Raw genomic sequence first — 21,464 nt, 5'->3', positions numbered from 1 at the left:
GTTGGTAAGTAAGTTTAGGGAATTCACTAATTAGAGTTGACTACTAATTTTTAATTTTATATATTTTATAACTAAATATATACAAACCAGTTATTACTTTTAGCTGTGTATAACTAAATATATATGATTCATAATTTTTACTTACCTGACATATAGTTATTAAAATATGTAGAGTTTATTACATAATATATTTTAGAGAGCGTGTTTTGACTTACAAAAATACATGTATTATAACTTAGGCAATGGTCCACCACTGTTTCCGAGTGGGACGCTAGGGTTTGACATATGCCACGACTATATTAGTCAAACTCTATATATTTTACACAATTAGTTAACACTGTGATTACTATACACATATATGGATTTTAGAGCACACGTTTGTTTTTGCCCTGTTTCCAAGCAGGCTGCTCGGGTTTGACATGTGACTCGAGCATATAACTTGCAATAAACATTCTAAACAACAAATATACCATATAATAGAACATTAACCTTTAATATTAATATAAAAAGTTTCAATTCAAATTCAGACACACAAACCGAAACAAAACATCAAACAAAATACCAAACAAAACAAAAAAACATACGACTTATTAGGAAAAACAAAACAAAAACTTGAAACAACCATACTTGTCGTCTTGCACCAATCTCCCAAATTCAGAATATTCAATCTTGTTTTTCAAGCTTGGGGATCAACAACTTTGGAATCATATTTTCGTCAGGTTCAGTAATCTTGATTCCCGGACGTCCCTTGTTGGAGGAAGCAACCTCAAGTTCATCGACATCATAAACGGTGTAAAGGTTACGTTTAGTGGGTACGCTATCTTCACAAATCTTCTAACCCTTGACTTTATCGATAACAGAAATTGGGGTCTCATTATCAGCAGTAAATGAGGCAGAATCCTAACAGTTATCCATCCAAAAACAAATCAGTAAGTTATATTCGTTAAATGTATAACATAATAAGTTTGTTACATACCTTTTGAGAAACAGAATTTGTGAATGAAACCCCGACATACTCCCAAGTTGTATCGACTCAGACTCTAGAGGCTGATTTGAAATATAAAAATAAAATATTAAAGGCCAACTCAATATAAATGACAAATTATTATATAAACAAAGTATGTATAGGTAATTGTTCATACACGATCAGCATTAGCCTTCTTGTCGAGGTCTTGTAAAATGGTAGTGTCATTTGTTAACTTGGATATCGTGTAATACGGCTTATTTTTATCCAAGTTATTGTCAGACACTTCAATTTTGAATGCAAACTTTCGTTCAAGCAGATCGTTCAACTCCTCAGGATAAAGTTGAAATGGAGCCTCTTGTTAAAAGTAATAAAGTTTTATTATTAACTACAATTTGATAATAAATTTAATTGAGCATATACATTTTCTTTTTTATCAAGCAAATACTTAGCAGTTTGCTTTAACAGCTTGAAAGCATCTCTGTCAAACAGAGTTAAAGAAGCAATCCCGGTGTGATCCTGAACCTTATAGGAATCTTGAACCTGAAAAGACAATTAAAACAATTAAAAAAAATGTTAATTAAAAAATTTTGTTCCAAAAAATGTAAAAAGTTGGTTACAATTTTTACCTAGGAACAACTACAACCGGATCTGAGTTGCAGTTGGGATTTGCACACTCATACTCCGGTTTGCAATCTTTTTCAAAGGAAGCACCGGTTTCTTGTTTTTCAGCATCAACCGTCTTAGGAATGACCTTGAATTTACATTGTTCACATGCATAGTAGTACCATAGAGTGTCCAAACTGATTGCCTTGATAGTACCAACCACAATAACATTTTTTGCCTGCAATATCGATCAAGGTTAAACATTTTAGACTATAAAAGAAATAGATAGTATTGGTTATAAAAAGCAAAGCAATTAGTTAACCTGTTTAATGTCGGCAATATCAGCAACAAAATTGAAATCATTGTCAATAAGGAATTCATCATGAAGAGTTGACAAAATTGAAGATCCTACACCATGTTGAGCTGATGAGGTATTTTGTGACTCAACATCTCCGAGGTACCTATTCAAATATAATTAACTTTACACTCATGAAGCTAAAAATTTTATGCGGTGTATCTAAATATTTTTTCACCTTTTCTTAAAAGCCTTAATCTCTTCAATATCACTATTGATGAATAGACGAGACACGGTATAAGTATTGTTAAGGTATGCTTTATCTAACAAAAAAAGGGTAATCATTTATTATAGTAACATATAATGTGTATTAATTTTAACAACAATAAAACATAAAAACATAACCTTTGTAGAATTTTACGACACCAAACTGAAGTATAATAACAACATGTGTTTCATTTTTATTGTTAGTCAAATAAGAGTTCAACTGCGACGCATATTGATCCCATAAAGTTACATTAAGTTGTCGACCCCTACAAATTAATAAATTTATAAAACGGAACATAAAATCTAAATAATAAATTTGAATAAACTAAACTACTTACTCCAAATCCACAATTCTTAAGTTCATGCGTTTACCAACTGTAGGGGTATGGTACTAAAACCCGGTTCTACGACCCTAAATCTATTATGTTTGGCTTATTTCATTACATGGACTAATACGATGTTATTGGGCCGAGGGGGTTTTGTGGAGGTAACCCTAACTGGGCTAGGCCCATTAGGGTACCATGATGGTGGCCATGAGACTCTATATAAGGAGGTCTCCACCTCCTTATCACAGGTCATGCTCAATAAGAGCCACCACCACTTTTTGTGTCTGTAAACAAGAAATCCTCAGGATATCTTAGCAGTCGCCTCCACACCCCCGAAACCATTGCAGGTCACGGCATTGCAGGTCGCCGGCGCAGCCGCTGAAGAAGAAGAAGATCAAGACGTGGTTCGTTCATCTCGAAAATCCGTGGAGACATCGTCATGGATCAGGTAAGATTCATTTCGTGCTTCGACATTGGCGCCATCCGTGGGACGGCAACGAACTGCCCTTCGATCTTCATCTCGGCTGTCAGATCTCTCCCAAGAAAAACGCAGATCTGGAAGTTTACAGAAAAAGGCTTCAAAGCTTGTTCTATTTAAAGCTCAAAAAGATCCGTAGATCTAAAAAGAGGCTTCCAGATCTGGGCAAGAAGGAAAATCCGTGATTCGAATGATCAGATCTCCGAATCTGTAAATCTGTGATTCAGGATCTCCGAATCTGTGATGGTTTTAAATCTGCTCCGAATCTTCAGATCTGTCCAGATCTGATTTACAGATCTAGGTCTAGATTACAGACCTGGATTTTAGGTCTAAGTTGCAGATCTGACTCTTAAATTGCAGATCCAGAAGTTACTAGACTTCCGCCGCCATGTACGCACGCCCGGGGGTTCTCACTCCGCAGCCGTGCATGTGCCGCCGCGGAAACCACCATCTGGGTTTTGCGCAAGAGACCTTCGCCATGCACACGCACTTGCGAGTCACCACTCTATCGCCGTGCATGCGCGCATCAGGCTACGCGCCAAACTTCAAGGTTGGGAATCCTCCTAATATCCCATACGGCTACGCGCCAAGGTTGGGAATCCTCCTAATATCCCATATGGCTACGCGCCAAGGTTGGGAATCTTCCTAATATCCCATATGGCTACGCGCCAAACTTCAAGGTTGGGAATCCTCCTAATATCCCATATGGCTACGCGCCAAACTTCAAGGTTGGGAATCCTCCTAATATCCCATATGGCTACGCGCCAAGGTTGGGAATCCTCCTAATATCCCATATGGCTACGCGCCAAACTTCAAGGTTGGGAATCCTCCTAATATCCCATATGGCTACGCGCCAAGGTTGGGAATCCTCCTAATATCCCATATGGCTACGCGCCAAACTTCAAGGTTGGGAATCCTCCTAATATCCCATATGGCTACCCGCCAAACTTCAAGGTTGGGAATCCTCCTAATATCCCATATGGCTACGCGCCAAACTTCAAGGTTGGGAATCCCCCTAATATCCCATATGGCTACGCGCCAAACTGCAAGGTTGGGAATCCTCCTAAGATCCCATATGGCTACACGCCAAACTTAGGGGTTGGGAATCCTCATACCATATGTTCACGCATCACATATGCTCACGCATATTATACATGCTTACGCATCACATGCTCGCACATGTCACAGTCTACACGCACGCGCACGCAACATCTGCGCGTGGCGCATAACACAAAACCAAAGTCTACGCGCACGTGCATGCAACATCTGCACGTGGCGCGTGACATAAAGTAGCCCGTAAGTCGCCTCGCGCGCCAGCTTCTTTATTATTCACAGCTCATAAGACGCCTCGCGCGCAAGCTGTTATTATTCTTACAGCTCGTAAGTCGCCTCGCGCGCCAGCTTCTTTATTATTATAGCTCGTAAGTCGCCTTGCGCGCCAGCTTCATTATTATTATAGCTCGTAAGTCGCCTCGCGCGCCAGCTTCTTTATTATTATAGCTCGTAAGTCGCATTGCGCGCCAGCTTCATTATTCTACAAGCTCGTAAGTCGCCTTGCGCGCCAGCTTCATTATTCTACAAGCTCGTAAGTCGCCTCGCGCGCCAGCTTCTTTATTATTACAGCTTGTAAGTCGCCTCGCGCGCCAGCTTCTTTATTATTATATCTCGTAAGTCGCCTTGCGCGCCAGCTTCATTATTCTACAAGCTCGTAAGTCGCCTTGCGCGCCAGCTTCATTATTCTACAAGCTCGTAAGTCGCCTCACGCGCCAGCTTCTTTATTATTTTACAGCTTGTAAGCCGCCTCACGCGCCAGCTTCATTATTCTACAAGCTCGTAAGTCGCCTTGCGCGCCAGCTTCATTATTCTACAAGCTCGTAAGTCGCCTCGCGCGCCAGCTTCTTTATTATTACAGCTCGTAAGTCGCCTCGCGCGCCAGCTTCTTTATTATTATAGCTCGTAAGTCGCCTTGCGCGCCAGCTTCATTATTATTACAGCTCGTAAGTCACCTCGCGCGCCAGCTTCTTTATTATTATAGCTCGTAAGTCGCCTTGCGCGCCAGCTTCATTATTCTACAAGCTCGTAAGTCGCCTTGCGCGCCAGCTTCATTATTCTACAAGCTCGTAAGTCGCCTCGCGCGCCAGCTTCTTTATTATTTTACAGCTTGTAAGCCGCCTCACGCGTCAGCTTCATTATTCTACAAGCTCGTAAGTCGCCTCGCGCGCCAGCTTCTTTATTATTACAGCTCGTAAGTCGCCTCGCGCGCCAGCTTCTTTATTATTACAACTCGTAAGTCGCCATGCGCGCAGGCTCTCATTATTCTACAAGCTCGTAAGTCGCCTCGCGCGCCAGCTTCTTTATTATTACAGCTCGTAAGTCGCCTCGCGCGCCAGCTTCTTTATTATTACAACTCATAAGTCGCCATGCGCGCAGGCTCTCATTATTCTACAGGCTCGTAAGTCGCCGCACGCGCCAATTTTATTACTTTCACAGCTCGTAAGTCGCCTCACGCGCCAGCTCAATTATTATTCTCAAAGCTCATAAGACGCCTCTCGCGCGCAGGCTTTTATTATTCTAAGCTCGTAAGACGCCTCTCGCGCGGGCATTATTATTATTTTAGCTCGTAAGTCGCTTCTCGCGCCAGCTCCACTATTATTATAGCTCGTAAGTCGCCTCACGCGCGAGCTTCATTATTATTATAGCTTGTAAGTCGCCTCGCGCGCAGGCTTTTATTACAACATGTCACCATCATGAAGAAAGCCTCTCAAAACTCAGACAATAAAGACAAGGCCAAAGAAAAGGGAAAAAACCGCCTCACACCTTATAAAGTCCAGCGCTCCACCTAGACGCTTGAGCGCCCAGGAGCAACATTGGACTTGGGGGGGCTTGTAGGGGTATGGTACTAAAACCCGGTTCTACGACCCTAAATCTATTATGTTTGGCTTATTTCATTACATGGACTAATACGATGTTATTGGGCCGAGGGGGTTTTGTGGAGGTAACCCTAACTGGGCTAGGCCCATTAGGGTACCATGATGGTGGCCATGAGACTCTATATAAGGAGGTCTCCACCTCCTTATCATAGGTCATGCTCAATAAGAGCCACCACCACTTTTTGTGTCTGTAAACAAGAAATCCTCAGGATATCTTAGCAGTCGCCTCCACACCCCCGAAACCATTGCAGGTCACGGCATTGCAGGTCGCCGGCGCAGCCGCTGAAGAAGAAGAAGATCAAGACGTGGTTCGTTCATCTCGAAAATCCGTGGAGACATCGTCATGGATCAGGTAAGATTCATTTCGTGCTTCGACACCAACATTGCGAGTTCTTATGTTGGTATCTTCAATCTCGTAACATTTTTTAATATACCCAATAGCATCTAAAAAAGAAAATGTTATTGAAACTATATGAAGAGGTTAATAATATGTTATAGAGTTTGATACATACCAATGGTTACATTTTCAGGTAGCCTCTTTTCTTCCACAGATTGAAACGATGCAAAATTGAAACCATAGTAGGATCCAGCAAAGTCTTTGCAAAGTAGAGCAGCAGTGTAAGGCTGGAAGCATATCTTATTGGAGTTATCCACATATTTCAACTTGCCACGGTTGTCACCAAGTGTTGGCTTTCTTATTATTAAAGACTCCTCTCTTAAGAATGACCTAAACTTTGGCAACCATTTCTTGGGACATATTGCTTGCATTAAAGTACCCTGCAACAATGAAATTAAAACAAATATAAAAATACTTATATATTATTAATATATATTTATATTTCTTAGGATATACGTCATTTTTTTATTCATACCTCCTCGTCAACAACTATCATTTCAATTGCATAAACTTCATCAGGTTTATATAAGTCCGGCTTATTCCATAGGCGTACAATCCGCATTCTGATCATGTAATCGTCTTCCAGCACACTTAAGTCCTTCAACATTGTTGCCTTAGTTGCGTCCATCACAAATCTGTAAAAAAGTTAAGTCCTTCAACATTATCTTTACTTGACATACATACCACAACAAAGTTATTGATGGTGAGACATACGTGTAGCATTGCAATTACACATATTTAATTATACTATGTACTCTCTTGTTTGTATAAGTTTACATATATGTAGTGTTTTTACTTTTGCATTTTAGAATTGGTCATATACTAAGATACATATATGTAACTTAATGATATACATATATGTAACTTTTGCATTCATAGTTTACATATGTAACTTGCTATATTGATGTAATATCTATGTTTCTATACGTTGTTAAATTAATCAAAAAAAAAATTTCCATCTTGAAAAAAAAAATGTAAACTACACTACAAAGTCAAATACTATAACGAAAACTAATTTAATCTTCTTCTTTTTTATATATATATTAGATACGTCATCCAACATATCACAAGTAACATATTTAGTCTGATATTAGAGAACCCTATTGAGAAACACAAACAAAATCGAATTTATATTATTAAAAAATATTAGAATTCTAAGTTATGTAAGTCGTTATAATTGTGTGCATACTAAATATACTGAATTGGTTCTGAATGCAAAGCCCAGTAAAATGGCAATCGATTTCCTTCATTTTAGTGTTTGCCCACCATCTAAAACACAGCCTTTTTTTAAAAGGAAAAATAGTGAAAACAATTAATAAATCAATCCTCACAAAAAAGCATGCCCACCCAAAAATAAAATTCAGAAATTCCGCATCTTCATTAATCCAACACCAAAACGCCAGACCAAACGTGGTACTAGTTTCTTCAATTGTTCGCTGGCTTCATAGTTTTATTCGTAATGGAAATTAAGCAACTAAGTTTTAATTTATTGAGAGAGATTCAAACATCCCATAAATATAGGATGATAAATTACATATAAGCCCTTTATGTATAAACAACAAAAGAAAATTATATAAGTGATTAATGTTAGTTTTTATAGTTTTTAAGTTGGGGAGTGATGTTCATTTGAACTCTCCCCTGTGTTCTCGAGTTTTTAATTAAAAGAAAGGAAAGTATAAGATTGGATAGGATGGGAGAAGAAAAGAAAGTACATGTATATAATGCATTCTCAAGTTTAATGAAAAATGAAAGAAAGGGAAAGAAAAGAAATGGTTAATTACATTCTTTAGTTTAAATGAAAGGAAAGGAAAAGAAAAAAATTTGTAGTTTTACAAATATAGCCATTTTAAAACAATTATTAGATGTAGATTGAAGGGTAAAGTGGTAGCATTAAATATTTATCCTTTTCTTTCTTTCCAAATCATGCCAAATTGGCAAGAAAACTTTGGAACTTAAAACATCCAAGTTTTCCTATCATTTCCTATCATTTCTTTTATAAAAAAAACTCAAGAATGAAGATTTAAACTAAAATCTTATCATTTACTTTCTTATCCCATGGAAAAAAAACTCAAGAATACAGTGATATATATACAAGAAATTATGGATGTTTAAAGTTATACACATTATAAATCTAGACAATAAATTATGATATAATTTTCGTTAAACCGATATCTTTTTAATTTTTTTATGAAACCGGGATGAAAAATAAAACTTTTTTATTCTTTTACTTTTTATATTTTCGAGTTTTTTTTTGTTTTATAATTTTAATTTTTTTTAAAAAGTTTTTTTTTTGTCCAAAATGATTCCCACATGTATCTAATCCTATATATCTATAATATATATAAGTGTCGCGATTTAAATGGACTCATGAATTTGACTCGAATTCATGGGTATGGGTCTTATCAAACCCATATATTTCTTAAGCGGGTTATAACATCTCATTAAGTTATAAAACTAATCTCACCAAATATTTGATATAATAATCCTATAAAGTAGGAATATACTAAAAATTAATATATTACTTATTTAAAAAAGATATATATTATTTATAATTAAAAAACCAATTTGTAGTAAAAAATATAAACGAGTCTTTGGTCTCATCAAACACATATAGCTTTTAAACTTGGTTATAACATCTCATTTATATAAGAAACAATTTATCATTAAACCATAAGTATATTATTAACTTTCATACAATAAAAAGGATAAAAATTCAAAAAATAAATAAATATTATAAAGAAATAATATAAAACAACCCCCGTAATACGGGGAATAAAAACTAGTATATATATATATAACAATATGGGTCAATGTAAATTCATGTGTTAATGGTTATAATTTGTTTTATTGTATGTGAAACTCTTTTGATGTATCCATGGCCGGCTCTGAAAACTCACGTGCCTCGGCCGAGCCGAAAAAATATGCCCCTTAAACCTAAACATACTAAATAATGTAAACACATTTTTATACGTTGATTAAAATTATAGTGATTAACATAAAAATTAGAAAAATCATGAAATTATAATGAGTTTATGACACACTTAATTAATAGATTAATAGCTAATTGAGGATTTGTGAAGCTCTCAAAACATTTTTTATAGCAAATTGGTGAATTAACTCTTCGTAGTTTATGCTCTCTAATGTTCCGTCCTTGATAACTTTCATCGCCAACCCGCTAAGTCTTTCTTGAGGCATTTTGGGTCGAAAATAGGATTTCAATAACTATAATTTTGAAAAACTCATATTTTCATATGCTACCATGATTGCTGGTGTTCGAAGTTGGTGTGGCTGCTGGTCTTCGAAGTCGATTTTGCTATTATCGCGCCTATTCGTTTCTTCTATTTATTTAACTTATATTGATTAAGTAAAAGTACTTTGCATTTTTCAAATTTTAGTGGGCCTATAAGTCTTTGGTTAATCCAAAAAAATGGGGTCTAAAAGGCATTTGAGTAATATAAAAATAATGATTATAAACATCAGGGTATTCGACAAATATAACATCTGGAAATTTTAAAAGTTTTGTGCTCCCAAAGAAAACGTGCCCCGGCCGGTCGCCCACTTTGCACACCCCGAGAGCGGGCCATGGATGTATCTATCGACTTTCATGGTCAATTTCCTCGACTTTATAGGTATGGCCCTCGCTAGAGGTGCACAAAATCGGGTACTGGTAAAAACCCGAAGCGGTTCGGAACCGATTTTTTTAACACCGGGTAGAAAATAGGACCGGTTCCAGTCAGGAACCGGGTCGGTTCCGGACCCGAACCGATGCCCCGAATTGCCAAATTTTAGGAACAGGTTAGGGTAGGAACCGGGACCGGTTTTTACGTAAAAACCGGTTCCGCCAGTTTTTTTTTAAATTCAAATAAACTAGCTGTTACAAACCGGTTACAACGGCTATATAGCCGTTTGTGAGCGTTGGAACCGGTTATTTTACTATATTAAGCCTAGAAACATACTATAAATAGCAATGTGTTGTGTGTTGTTAGTTAAACCACTTTCAAAACTATATAACACACTCTAAATCACAATTAAGGTTAAACCGACAAGAAATGGCAACTAATGACGACGTTGTTATGGTGATCGAAACAACACAATGCCCCGATGTTTGGGTTCATTACGATTTGTGTGTCATGACCGACGCACAAGAGATGGCTCGTTGCAAATATTGCTCGAAGTTTCTTAAAGCAGGGTTCAACTCGACATTACGAAAACATACGAATAAGTATTGTCATGAGAAAAGAAGTTTGGATGCTAAAAAAGCGGAAGTGGGAGAGTCGTCCGGCTCTACAACCCAAGCATCTACCGCCGGTAACAACACTTAATCGTTGTAGAACGCCGGATTAAAACGACCGACGTTGTTTTTTAGTTGTAGTTGTTATGTTTAGTATCGTTATGTTTTAATAATGTTTGTAATAGTTCTTGTTTAAATAAATAAAGTGTTCGTCGTTATTAAAAAAGTAACAAAAAATTAATCATGACTAATAAGAAAATAAACCGGTACTGGTAATAAACAAAACAAAAGTAGTTATTAAACAAATCAAAACTAAATATTTGTTGAACTTTGATCGTGTTACAAATGATTTTACTAAAACAAATAAAAATTACAACTCTTCTTCGTCTTCACCCTCGTCTTCACACTCGTCTTCTTCACCACCCGAATTATCGGAAGAATGCCCGTCCTCCGCCTCCTCATCATGAATAGGACGCTCTATTGGTATTTCGTCCTTAAAGTTTGCCTTGTGTTGTACTCGATCCACTGCATCCGAATGGTCCTTTAGGCAAATGCAAACTTCTAGAGACTCGGGAGTTAATTTTGTTCTTCGCATTGATAATACCCTCCCACTAAGAGAAATAACCGATTCGGAAGCAACCGTTGAGGCTTGTACCGCAAGAAAATTACGAGCCATGGCGGATAGAATAGGAAATTCGTTTTGTTTTTCTTTCCACCAAGCCAACAAATCAATATTGCGAGTGTCGTCGACCGTTGCGCCCTCAACATAGTTTGCTCTACTATATCGACCAAGTTCGCTAGTTGGTGTGTTTCCTCTTTGCCTTTTCGATGCCGATTCACGAACCACATTCATCAAGTTTATAAGTCGGTCCTTGCACGGCCTACTAGTAGTTGTATTTTTCACAATAGACGATCTCGTGCTTGGACCATACATTTATAAATAATGGTCATAAAGGTCTTGAAGGTTTTTGTTAAATTTTCCTTCGCTTCTGTCGATAAATTCGGGTCGATCTCGTGCATACCCATATTTTCGAATATTTCTTCGATCGTTGTCTCAACCCCATTAACATTCCAATAGGGGTTTAAAGCGGCGGCACAAGTAAAGACCGGCGATATGTTTTCAAAATATTTTAAGAACTTTTCATTCATTACCGCAACAATATTCTTGAAGAGTTTGTTCTTCTCCTCAAACTCTTTAAAAGTACAAGACATGTAGTACAATTCTTGCAAAACCCAACAACTAGTAGGATAATAGACTCCCGATAACTTTGTTGTTGAGGTTTTGAACACGTCAAGATATTTCAACAAAAAACCGACATTCACCCAAACACTTTTGGGAAGCATATCGGCCTCGCGTACGTCAACAAGATTGTTATGAAAACTTTGCAGAGTTTGGCGTTGGGCAAAAGATTGTTATGAACTTGATTCGTGTTGTAACGAAATAGCGTACCATCTTTACCCAAGTCAACTTAATCGGTTGCGCCAATGCCTTTCAAGGCCTTGCAATATGGCTTCTCGATGTGCTTTTTCAAAGTCGAGTTGGAATCGTGCTTTAATAGTGCTCCACATAGTTTGCAACAAGCCTTTTGATCACCATCGACATTGATAACCAAATCCCAATTCTTCCATATGTCTTGGTTGCGGTTATGGGTGACTACCGCAAGAACTTGTGGGTCATCTATAGCACGAACGGGTTCAACAAAAACATTCTTCTTAGCCTTGTTGTTAGTTTTTTTGGTGGGTGCCATAATATTATTGAGTCAGATGGTCGGGTTTGCTAAACGAGAAGTATTTTAGTTTGATTTTGAGTTTGGTGGTGAAACAAGTGGTGGAAAACAAGTTATATATAGGTTTCGGGCATCAAAAACCGGTTCCAACGGCTATATTACCGTTGGAACCGGTTACAACGGCTCTATTCTCTCTCAAAAACCGGTTCCAACGGCGGTTCCAACGGCTATATTACCGTTGGAACCGGTTACAACGGCTACTTTGACCATCAGCTGCGTTTTAAAAAAAACCGCCGGAACCGGTTTTTTCAGGTAGGAACCGAACCGGGTACAAAATGGAACCGGGTAGGAACCGTTTGGAAATATAATCAGTGAAACCGGGTAGGGATTTCAGGTTTAAAAATACCCAGACCGGGTACAAGGCCAATCGGGTAGGAACTGGAACTGGTTCCGGGTCGGTTCCACCGGTTCGGTTCTGAAACCGGTTTTTTTGTGCACGTCTAGCCCTCGCATTGATAAATATACCGTGGAATATTAATCTAATATAGTAACATTTTATCATTCAAGAATACATATAGCTTTCAATAAGATCCATATTGTGCACGTCTAGCCCTCGCATTGATAAATATACCGTGGAATATTAATCTAACATAGTAACATTTTATCATTCAAGGAAATATATAGCTTTCAGTAAGATCCATATTGTGTTACAACTGAAATTAAGTAATGTTGATGTTGAGGTTCACTTGACATGACCCATGGAAGTTATATAATGTTATCTGAAATAAACTAGAATAAAGGGGATGTAGCTCAGATTGTAGAGCGCTTGCTTAGCATGCGAGAGGTACGGGGATCGATACCCCGCGTCTCCATTTCATTTTTTCACTGTGATATCAGTTTCCTTTGCAATTGTCTAGTGACAATCAAGGAAAATAAAGTTTTACCTTTGCTGAAACTCGTAATCGACAACTTTCTAAAACAGTCACATGGCTCGTTAGTAGCCACCAAGAGAAAGATCACAACCTTTTGACCATCACATTTCGACAACTACAACCAAACTTGGAAATAAAAAATAACAAACGCTTACATGGCAAGAAGTTTCCCGTCATTTGACACATTAAAGGCAGAAATTGCACAATGTGCTTTGAGCTTATTCGCGGAGTCCATGTTGTGGTGTTCCAAGATGATTTAAATACAAAGTACTGAAGCAGGGGTAACCAACCACAAAGAATGATCTGCTTTTAATTGATGATGAAAATTCAAAACACAAATGGATTCTTACATTTTCTTTTGGTAAAGATGCTTTGGCGATTGATGATGAGATATCCCACACTTAGAGACCAGGGCCACTTCCTACTGAGACAAGAAATTTCCCATCAGCTAGACAAATAAATTGCTTTAACTTTAACATGATATATAAAACATGATCACCTGAAATCTAAGAAGCTCTTGATAGATGTATGAGCCATGGGTGACTAATCCCATGCTAGGCCACTTGAGCACCTTCAATGTACTTACTGCAGCACCATATCAGATTAGTTAAATTAATATAAAAACAAACCAGATGGAACTAGACTGCACATTCAATACATTTGGGCATTTTGGATGGAAAAAAAAAAAAAAAAGAGAAGCTGGTTGAGACATTACAATTTCCGTTAATTGCTTACCAGAAGTTACTTAAAAACAGTTTGTTTCAGATTCAATTTGATGTTAATTATCTTCTTTCTTAAGTGTATCCCATGCCATTCAAACCATCTAAAACAATTGCATTGTAGCACCAAAACAAATTAGTCAAGCATAAGACAACTACCCACCAGTAGTGGTAGTAGCTAATGTGTTGCTTATAAAGCAAATGAAGTTAGAAAAGAGTCATTATTAAAATGATCGATCGAGTGTTGGATAAGTAACTTCTGTTTGTTAGTTGGACTAGTACAGTAGGCTATTATTAGAACCATTTCCTGCTAGCTTCCTCACAATGCATGCATGATTATGTTATGTTGTTCTTTTATCTTGATATATATAGATACAAGACATGATTCTACTACTAACATTCCCTTAAATTAATCACATAATTACAATGTCAATAGTATACTTTTCATCTCCCACAACTAGTACATGAGACCCTTGTTCCATAACCATCAACCCAGCTTCATTAGCCTTACTCCAATGCTCACAAGGCTTCACTACAAACTCAACCTCACCTCTCTCCATTGCTCCTAGACTCACTCTCTCATACCCCACCAACTGCTTCACCATATCTCCATTCCAACGCTTCGCAAATAACAACACCGTGTGGTTACTCGCCGGCCCATGCACCTTGTTAGTTGTATTTAGTTATAATTATGGTTTTAGCCCATGCAGTTGGTTAAAGCCCATGGGCCTTTTATGGGTTGAAAGCTAGGATTTGTTTGTGTATAAATAAATGTAGTTGTCTTTGTATTATTTACACCTTCAAGTAATAAACATTACTTTCATTACAACCATCTTATTCTTTACATGGTATCAGAGCTACGGCTCTCGATCCAAACCCTAGCGGTCTGACCCGAACCTGAATCTGATCAACAGCCATCAGATCTGAAACGAGCTCCGGTCTCGTTAAACCTGCTGCCCTATCACGGAATCTTTTTTCCAGACACCCCCTACCATCACCGCCGCCACCATCGTAACCAGAAACCCCCGAAATATTATCTGTCAAAAATCCGTCGCCAGCCGCCGCCGCACGCGCCGCCCCGCGCCGCCCGATCACCGTCACTGCCGCCCACGCGCCACCGCGTGACGGCGCGTGACCCTGTTTCCGGACACCGTCCTTTTTTTCAGATTTATTATTTTTCTTGTCCGAAACTCCCCGTGCTGTTAGTTTTTCGAACCGACGACTTTCTGTTTGCTGTTGTCTACCGTTGTCAGTCTGCCGCTGCCAAAATCTGTTTCCAGCCACTACCTACACTCGTTTTCTGGTTAAACACATTCTTATCTCAGAGTTACTGTTCACAATCTGAAGATTACCATTTTCAGTTTGGTGTATTACTATGGGCGACAATAAATACACGTATACATTTACCAAGGAGGAGCATGATCTTATTCAACGGTTTCTTGCCTCGCAACTGCCTCATCCTCAAACCAACTCGGCACATCCAGGTAAATCTTCTAGTCTTGACTCATCATGGGTGATTGATTCTGGAGCCACACATCACATGTCTGGGAATCGGGGTATTTTCTCTAGTCTTCAAAATGTTTCCCATGCACCAGTACGTCTTGCCGATGGATCTTCATGTCCCGTTCTTGGCATAGGATCCATCAGTAACTCGGAAAACCTAAAACTGTCTTCTATCCTATTTGTTCCTAAATTTCCTACCAGTCTTTGTTCAGTGAGTCAGATTACCAAACAAAACAACTGTTCTGTGACCTTTTACCCAACTCACTGCGTTTTTCATGAACTAGGAACAAACCGGGTAATTGGTACTGGTTTTGAATCAGGAGGTCTCTATCGTATATCCCCGTTTTCGTATCCTGTAGCAAACTTATGTGATTCCGCTATCAGGGAGGCTCACTGTCAGTTAGGTCATCCCTCTAAAGCGGTTTTGAGGCAAATGCGACCTGATTTACCACTTTCGTCTTTTAATTTTCATTGTGAGTCGTGTCAACTTGGTAAACATACCAGGCGTCCCTATCCCCCTAGGGTGCCCAATCGAGTCAGTTCTTGTTTTGAACTGTTGCATTCTGATGTATGGGGTCCTTGCCTTATCAAATCTACGTTGGGTTTTGAATATTTCTTTACCTTTATTGATGACTATTCTCGCACTACTTGGGTTTATTTGTTGAAATCTCGTAGTGAGGTATTTTCCATATTTCGAGAATTTAATGCTTATGTTCAAAACCAATTTAACACCACCATTAAAACTTTACGATCTGATAATGCTAAAGAATATTTTTCCACCGACTTTTCTTCATACTTAAAAACCAACGGCATTATTCATGAATCATCGTGTGCTTATACATCTCAACAAAATGGTGTGTCCGAACGCAAAAATCGTCACATATTGGATGTTGCTCGCACAATCATGATCCAATCACGTGTTCCTCATCGTTTTTGGGGAGATGTCGTTCTCACTGCCACATATCTGATTAACCGCATGCCCTCAACCGTTCTTCATCGTAAAACACCATTTTCTGTACTATTTCCCAACGATGATCCATTTCCTCTCGCACCTAAAGTATTTGGTTGTGTCGCCTATGTTCATGACCATCGTCCGAAAACCATCAAACTTGATCCCCGAGCCATTCGTTGTGTCTTTCTTGGTTACTCACGGGTTCAAAAAGGGTATCGATGCTATAGCCCATCACTTCACCGATACTTTACTAGTGCCGATGTCACTTTTCACGAGTCTCCTTACTTTCTTTAGTGTTCCACTCCTGTTTCTGGCCCATTTCCCGACCTCGATATACCCACATCTCCCTTCCTCCCCACCATTCCTGTGTCGATTCCCTCTACCGATCCAATCTCTGCTGATTCTGACCCACCGACAGAACCTCCGCCACTGCTTTTCACATATGCTAGGCGAGGTAAGGGTCAAATATCAGAGACACTTGATTCACATTCAGGCTACAACCCCGAAATACCCTCAGATCCTCCGTCTGCATCCGAACAATCTACACCTCTCACTGATACATCCTTACCCGATCCGACACCTTTACCAGAAGCTACCCCTGATACACCCGTTTATAATCCTCCTGGTGCACCACTACCCGATATACCTATTTCTTTTCGCAAAGAACCCCAGAAATGCACTCGTTACCCAATTCAGGACTATGTTGCCTACACCCACCTATCTCCTGAATCTCATGCGTACACCACTACTCTTGATTCCTACCCGATTCCCAAAAATGTGATGAGTGCTCTCGCTCACCCAGGATGGCGAACGGCTATGGAAGACGAAATTAGGGCTCTAAAGTCCAATCATACATGGGATCTTGAAACACTTCCTAAAGGGAAGCGTATTGTTGGTTGTCGTTGGGTGTTTACGGTTAAACTACACCCGGACGGCTCCTTACACCGCTTGAAGGCTCGGTTGGTCGCAAAAGGGTATTCTCAGGCATATGGCATTGATTATGATGAAACCTTCTCCCCAGTTGCTAAAATGCCATTTGTTCGTATTTGTATTGCTCTTGCTGCCATTAATCATTGGCCGCTCCACCAGCTTGATGTCAAGAATGCCTTTCTTAATGGTGTTCTTGAGGAGGAGGTATATATGGAGCAGCCACCCGGGTTCGTTGTTGAGGAGGAGGCCTCGAAAGTTTGCAGACTACGTCTTTCTCTATATGGTCTTAAACAGTCTCCCAGGGCATGGTTTGGTCGATTCTCTAGTGTTATGGGACAGTTTGGGATGACTCGGAGTGCCTACGATCACTCTGTCTTCTTTAGACACCAGAAAGGAAAGAGGATTTATCGTAGTTGTTTATGTGGATGACATTATAATCACAGGTGATGACGAGGTCGGGATCACCGAACTTAAGCAGTTTCTTCAGTCTCAGTTTCAGGTCAGCGACTTAGGTCGATTGAGGTATTTCCTTGGCATAGAAGTTTCTCGCTCTCCACAAGGAATACTTCTCTCCCAACAAAAGTATGTCCTTGATATGTTGACTGAATGTAGCTTACTGGGTTGTAAACCTGTTGATACCCCAATGCTTCCTACAAAGAAACTCCTCCCAAAGGAAGGAGATCCAATGAAAGATCCTGAGCGATGCAGACGGTTGGTTGGTAAACTTAATTATTTAACCGTCACACGACCGGATATCTCCTTTACTGTTAGTGTTCTGAGCCAATTTATGGCTGCGCCATACACCGGTCACTGGGATGCTGCCATTCGTGTCTTAAGATATCTTAAGACCTCACCTGGTTTGGGTATATTATACTCTGATCAGGGTCATTGTCGTGTGGGTGCCTTCACGGAAGAAGGAGATGGTCGGATATCAGGGTTCTCAGATGCAGATTGGGCAGGTTGTCCGATTTCTCGACGATCTACCACCGGATATTGTGTGTTTGTTGGAGGAAATCTTGTATCATGGAAGAGTAAGAAGCAACACACGGTTTCCCGGTCGAGTGCCGAATCGAAGTATAGAGCCATGGCAGATGTAACGTCAGAGATGACATGGGTACGTCGTCTTCTCATAGAACTCGGGGTTGTTTCTAATGACTTGATGCGGTTATACTGTGATAGTCAATCAGCCATTCACATAGCCAAGAATCAAGTATTTCATGAGAGGACAAAACATATTGAGGTCGACTGCCACCTTATCAGAGATCGATTAGTAGGCACACAAATTGATCCTCCATCCATTCAACCAGTTCATGTGAAGAAAAATTTTCAGCTAGCAGACATTCTAACTAAACCGCTCCGGAAAGCTCAGATAGATTTTATTTGTAACAAGTTGGGCATGATTAACATCTATGCTCCAACTTGAGGAGGAGTGTTAGTTGTATTTAGTTATAATTAGGGTTTTAGCCCATGTAGTTGGTTAAAGCCCATGGGCCTTTTATGGGTTTAAAGCTAGGGTTTGTTTGTGTATAAATAGATGTAGTTGTCTTTGTATTATTTACACCTTCAAGTAATAAACATTACTTTCATTACAACCATCTTATTCTTTACACACCTTCTCCACACCAACCACCACTTTGAACGCCATTTTCTCACACGCCTCCTCCCCAACCCCTGACACCAAAACTTCACCGCCTTGGTTACGCTTGATATAAATCTTGTTCTGGGTACCCGAAACAAACTTGTACAAATGGGTTGAGTAGCTAAGACCGTACCCGAATTCATAAACCGCTTTCCCGTTGTAGAATCGGTACGTACGGCCCGGGTAGCCTGTTGACGGGTCGGGCCTCATTCGCATATCCGTCATTGCTACATTTGAAAACTCCTTTGGATACCATGTCATCGGTAATCTTCCACCTGCAGAGAAAAAAAAACAACGTAAATGGGCCGAACAAGTAAAAAAGTCAAAGCCGAAGCTGACCTGGATTATGGTCACCAAAGATGATTTCAGCAAGTGCAGTCCCACCAGCTTCGCCAGGGTAACCAGCCCACAAAATACTCCCAACTTTTGCCTCATTTTTAGCAAACGAAACATCCACCGGGCCACCGCAAATTAACACCAACAAAACCGGTTTCTTAGCAGCTTGAGCCACAGCCAAAACAAGCTCCTCTTGCTTTCCGGGCAGACCCAACTCGACCCGATCATGTTTCTCCCTTTCTTGACTTTGATCCAAACCCATCACCAAAACCACAAAATCAACCACTTGTGCTATCCCAACAGCTTCATCGATATTAACAGATGTCCAATTCACAGAATCAACACACCCTTGGTGGTACTGTATGTTTTCCACATAGTTTCCGAGTGCTTGAAGAACTGTGATGTTTTTGCATGCTACACCCTCATAGTTACCGAGCAATGTTGCGGTAGTGTTACCGTTGGGTCCAATAACAGCAATGGAGGTGGTTTCGGTTTTTGAAAGCGGGAGAATATTAGGTGAGTTTTTCAGCAAAACGATCCCGTTCCGGGCAGCTTCAAGGGCTAGAGTTTGGTGTTCTATGGAACACACTTCTTCGGGCCCAATGTTGCCATAGATGCCGGTTTTCGGGTTCCCATTGAACAAGCCTAATCTCATTCTGATTGTAAATAAATTCTCTAGAGCTCTATCTATTTCTGCTTCTGTTAACTTGTTCATTTGGACTGCTGATTTGGTGTATTTCTTTAGATATGAACCACAGTTCACATCCATCCCTGCAAGAAAACTCATTTAAGTTGCATGATATTTAGAATTAAGTTTGAAAAGTGTAATAGCCAATCATGTCATTAGACTGTGACTTGTTTTTATACACTAAAGATTGTACACTGAGATGTCATTGAGCTTTTACGATCCGATCGCGAGCTCAACATTTCAGCCCATTTAAATTAAACGAGTTGAGCCAAGCTGGCTCGTTCAACTTCAAGCATGAGCCCAACCTGGCTCAGCCACTCGAATCGTTTACTTGTAGTTGAAAACTTTAATAATTCGCATTTCTAATTAAAGGATCCAGTTACAAATTTACAATAGAGAGGCAGGTAAGCGGGCAACAAGTTGCACCGCCACCCCCTTAATGGATTAATAACAATGTTCATGAGTGGTGTAACCCATTCGCACCATTTGTAAGTTAAGATTTATAACAGTGGCCCGTTGACTACAAATTAATTCGGTTCACTAATTTAAGGTGACCCAAAATATACAATTTATTTTTGCATAAATAAACTTGTAGAATGGGTCAATCTATAACAGTACCTGCTTTAAGAACGCTGGCAACCGCATCTTCGGGTAATTTTGAGTATCCTTGAACATCATGCATAATGGCAACTGCATCACAATCCGATGCAATGTACCTGTGAATCACAACAATAAGGCAGGTAAACATATGCTTCATTTGTGAGTACCAAAATCTTTTAATAAAAAAATGATGGTACCCACCCTTTAAAGCTCCAAGCTTGACGAGCTGTTTTGGTCAAAAGGTTATAATCAGCACAGTTGGGTAGACCATTGACTCGATTATAAGCACACATTATGCCACTGGCCTGCCCTTGTTGCACATATTTCTGAAATGGCGGTAAGTAAGTATCGGCTAAATCTTGGTGAGTCACATTGGCATCAAAGTTGTAACGAGTAACGTTTTTCTAGTTATCTAAATCATTAGCAACAAAATGTTTGTAGCAGGCAGATGCTTGAAGTTGATCAGAAGTGGGGTTCATCTTTCCACCCTCAAAAGCGTCACCTTGAATCCCTCGGACGTATGAAACCGAGTAGTCCCCGACGAGGGATGGATCTGTTGGACTTTATGGACGTTTCGGGTCAAGTCAACGTGACCGACCCGAACGTGACCCGGATAGACTTACACCGGGGGTAACGAGATAAAGGCCTACTTAAAGGTTAATTAGGCCCGACACATAAAATAATTATATGGATAGGGTTATGGACTAGGCTTTGTTTGATTGGGCTCAAGCCCAAGATGGTTAATTGTTAAACCCTAAGTTAATTACCTATAAATACATACTCTTTATCTATTTATGGTAACCAATCTAAAATATCACAAACCCTAGCTGCCCACTTAGTTCTGGCACCGAAATCTGGCCACCCGTTTTCCCGGCGAGCCATTCCGGCCGCCGTGGACATCACCCAGCCACCGCCGCACATCCTATCAATAACTACAAACACCA

The 21,464-nt window shown here is 39.5% G+C and overlaps 2 protein-coding genes across 2 annotated transcripts; both read right to left on the bottom strand.

Annotated features, from left to right (window-relative positions):
* Positions 1-663: 663 nt before the first annotated feature.
* On the bottom strand, positions 664-6,907 carry LOC143533935 (uncharacterized). Its single transcript, XM_077028556.1, has 11 exons — positions 6,739-6,907; positions 6,379-6,643; positions 2,471-2,507; positions 2,260-2,398; positions 2,104-2,177; positions 1,893-2,031; positions 1,593-1,808; positions 1,388-1,507; positions 1,143-1,319; positions 977-1,047; positions 664-817 (listed from the first exon to the last, which is right to left on the bottom strand). The coding sequence occupies exons 1-11, from the start codon at positions 6,889-6,891 to the stop codon at positions 664-666; spliced, it is 1,545 nt and encodes a 514-aa protein (XP_076884671.1). The 5' UTR covers positions 6,892-6,907.
* A 7,358-nt stretch (positions 6,908-14,265) lies between these two features.
* On the bottom strand, positions 14,266-21,069 carry LOC143533917 (putative beta-D-xylosidase 7). The gene is made up of 5 exons (XM_077028544.1): positions 20,722-21,069; positions 20,539-20,636; positions 19,236-20,003; positions 18,870-19,171; positions 14,266-14,537 (listed from the first exon to the last, which is right to left on the bottom strand). Exons 1-5 carry the CDS (start codon positions 20,811-20,813, stop codon positions 14,286-14,288), a joined length of 1,512 nt encoding a protein of 503 aa, XP_076884659.1. The 5' UTR covers positions 20,814-21,069; the 3' UTR covers positions 14,266-14,285.
* Between the last annotated feature and the right edge of the window lie 395 nt (positions 21,070-21,464).

This window comes from Bidens hawaiensis, unplaced genomic scaffold (genome assembly GCF_021521415.1).
Source record: "Bidens hawaiensis isolate Kalapana, Puna unplaced genomic scaffold, B.hawaiensis_p1.1 tig00009951_1, whole genome shotgun sequence".
In the NCBI taxonomy this organism is placed as follows: domain Eukaryota; kingdom Viridiplantae; phylum Streptophyta; class Magnoliopsida; order Asterales; family Asteraceae; genus Bidens; species Bidens hawaiensis.
This window is presented reverse-complemented; position numbering and strand designations above follow the sequence as displayed.

Excerpts from the sequence above, each read along its gene's own strand:
- LOC143533935 (XM_077028556.1), bottom strand. The coding sequence starts at position 6,891 with ATGGACGCAACTAAGGCAACAATGTTGAAGGACTTAAGTGTGCTGGAA. Across the intron at positions 1,809-1,892 it reads ATATTGCCGACATTAAACAG|GCAAAAAATGTTATTGTGGT; the intron begins GTTAACTAATTG and ends TCGATATTGCAG. Across the intron at positions 1,508-1,592 it reads CGGTTGTAGTTGTTCCTAGG|GTTCAAGATTCCTATAAGGT; the intron begins TAAAAATTGTAA and ends TTGTCTTTTCAG.
- LOC143533917 (XM_077028544.1), bottom strand. The coding sequence starts at position 20,813 with ATGTGTGCTTATAATCGAGTCAATGGTCTACCCAACTGTGCTGATTAT. Across the intron at positions 19,172-19,235 it reads CTTTGGTGACCATAATCCAG|GTGGAAGATTACCGATGACA; the intron begins GTCAGCTTCGGC and ends TTTTCTCTGCAG. Across the intron at positions 14,538-18,869 it reads TGGTGGTTGGTGTGGAGAAG|GTGCATGGGCCGGCGAGTAA; the intron begins GTGTGTAAAGAA and ends ACAACTAACAAG.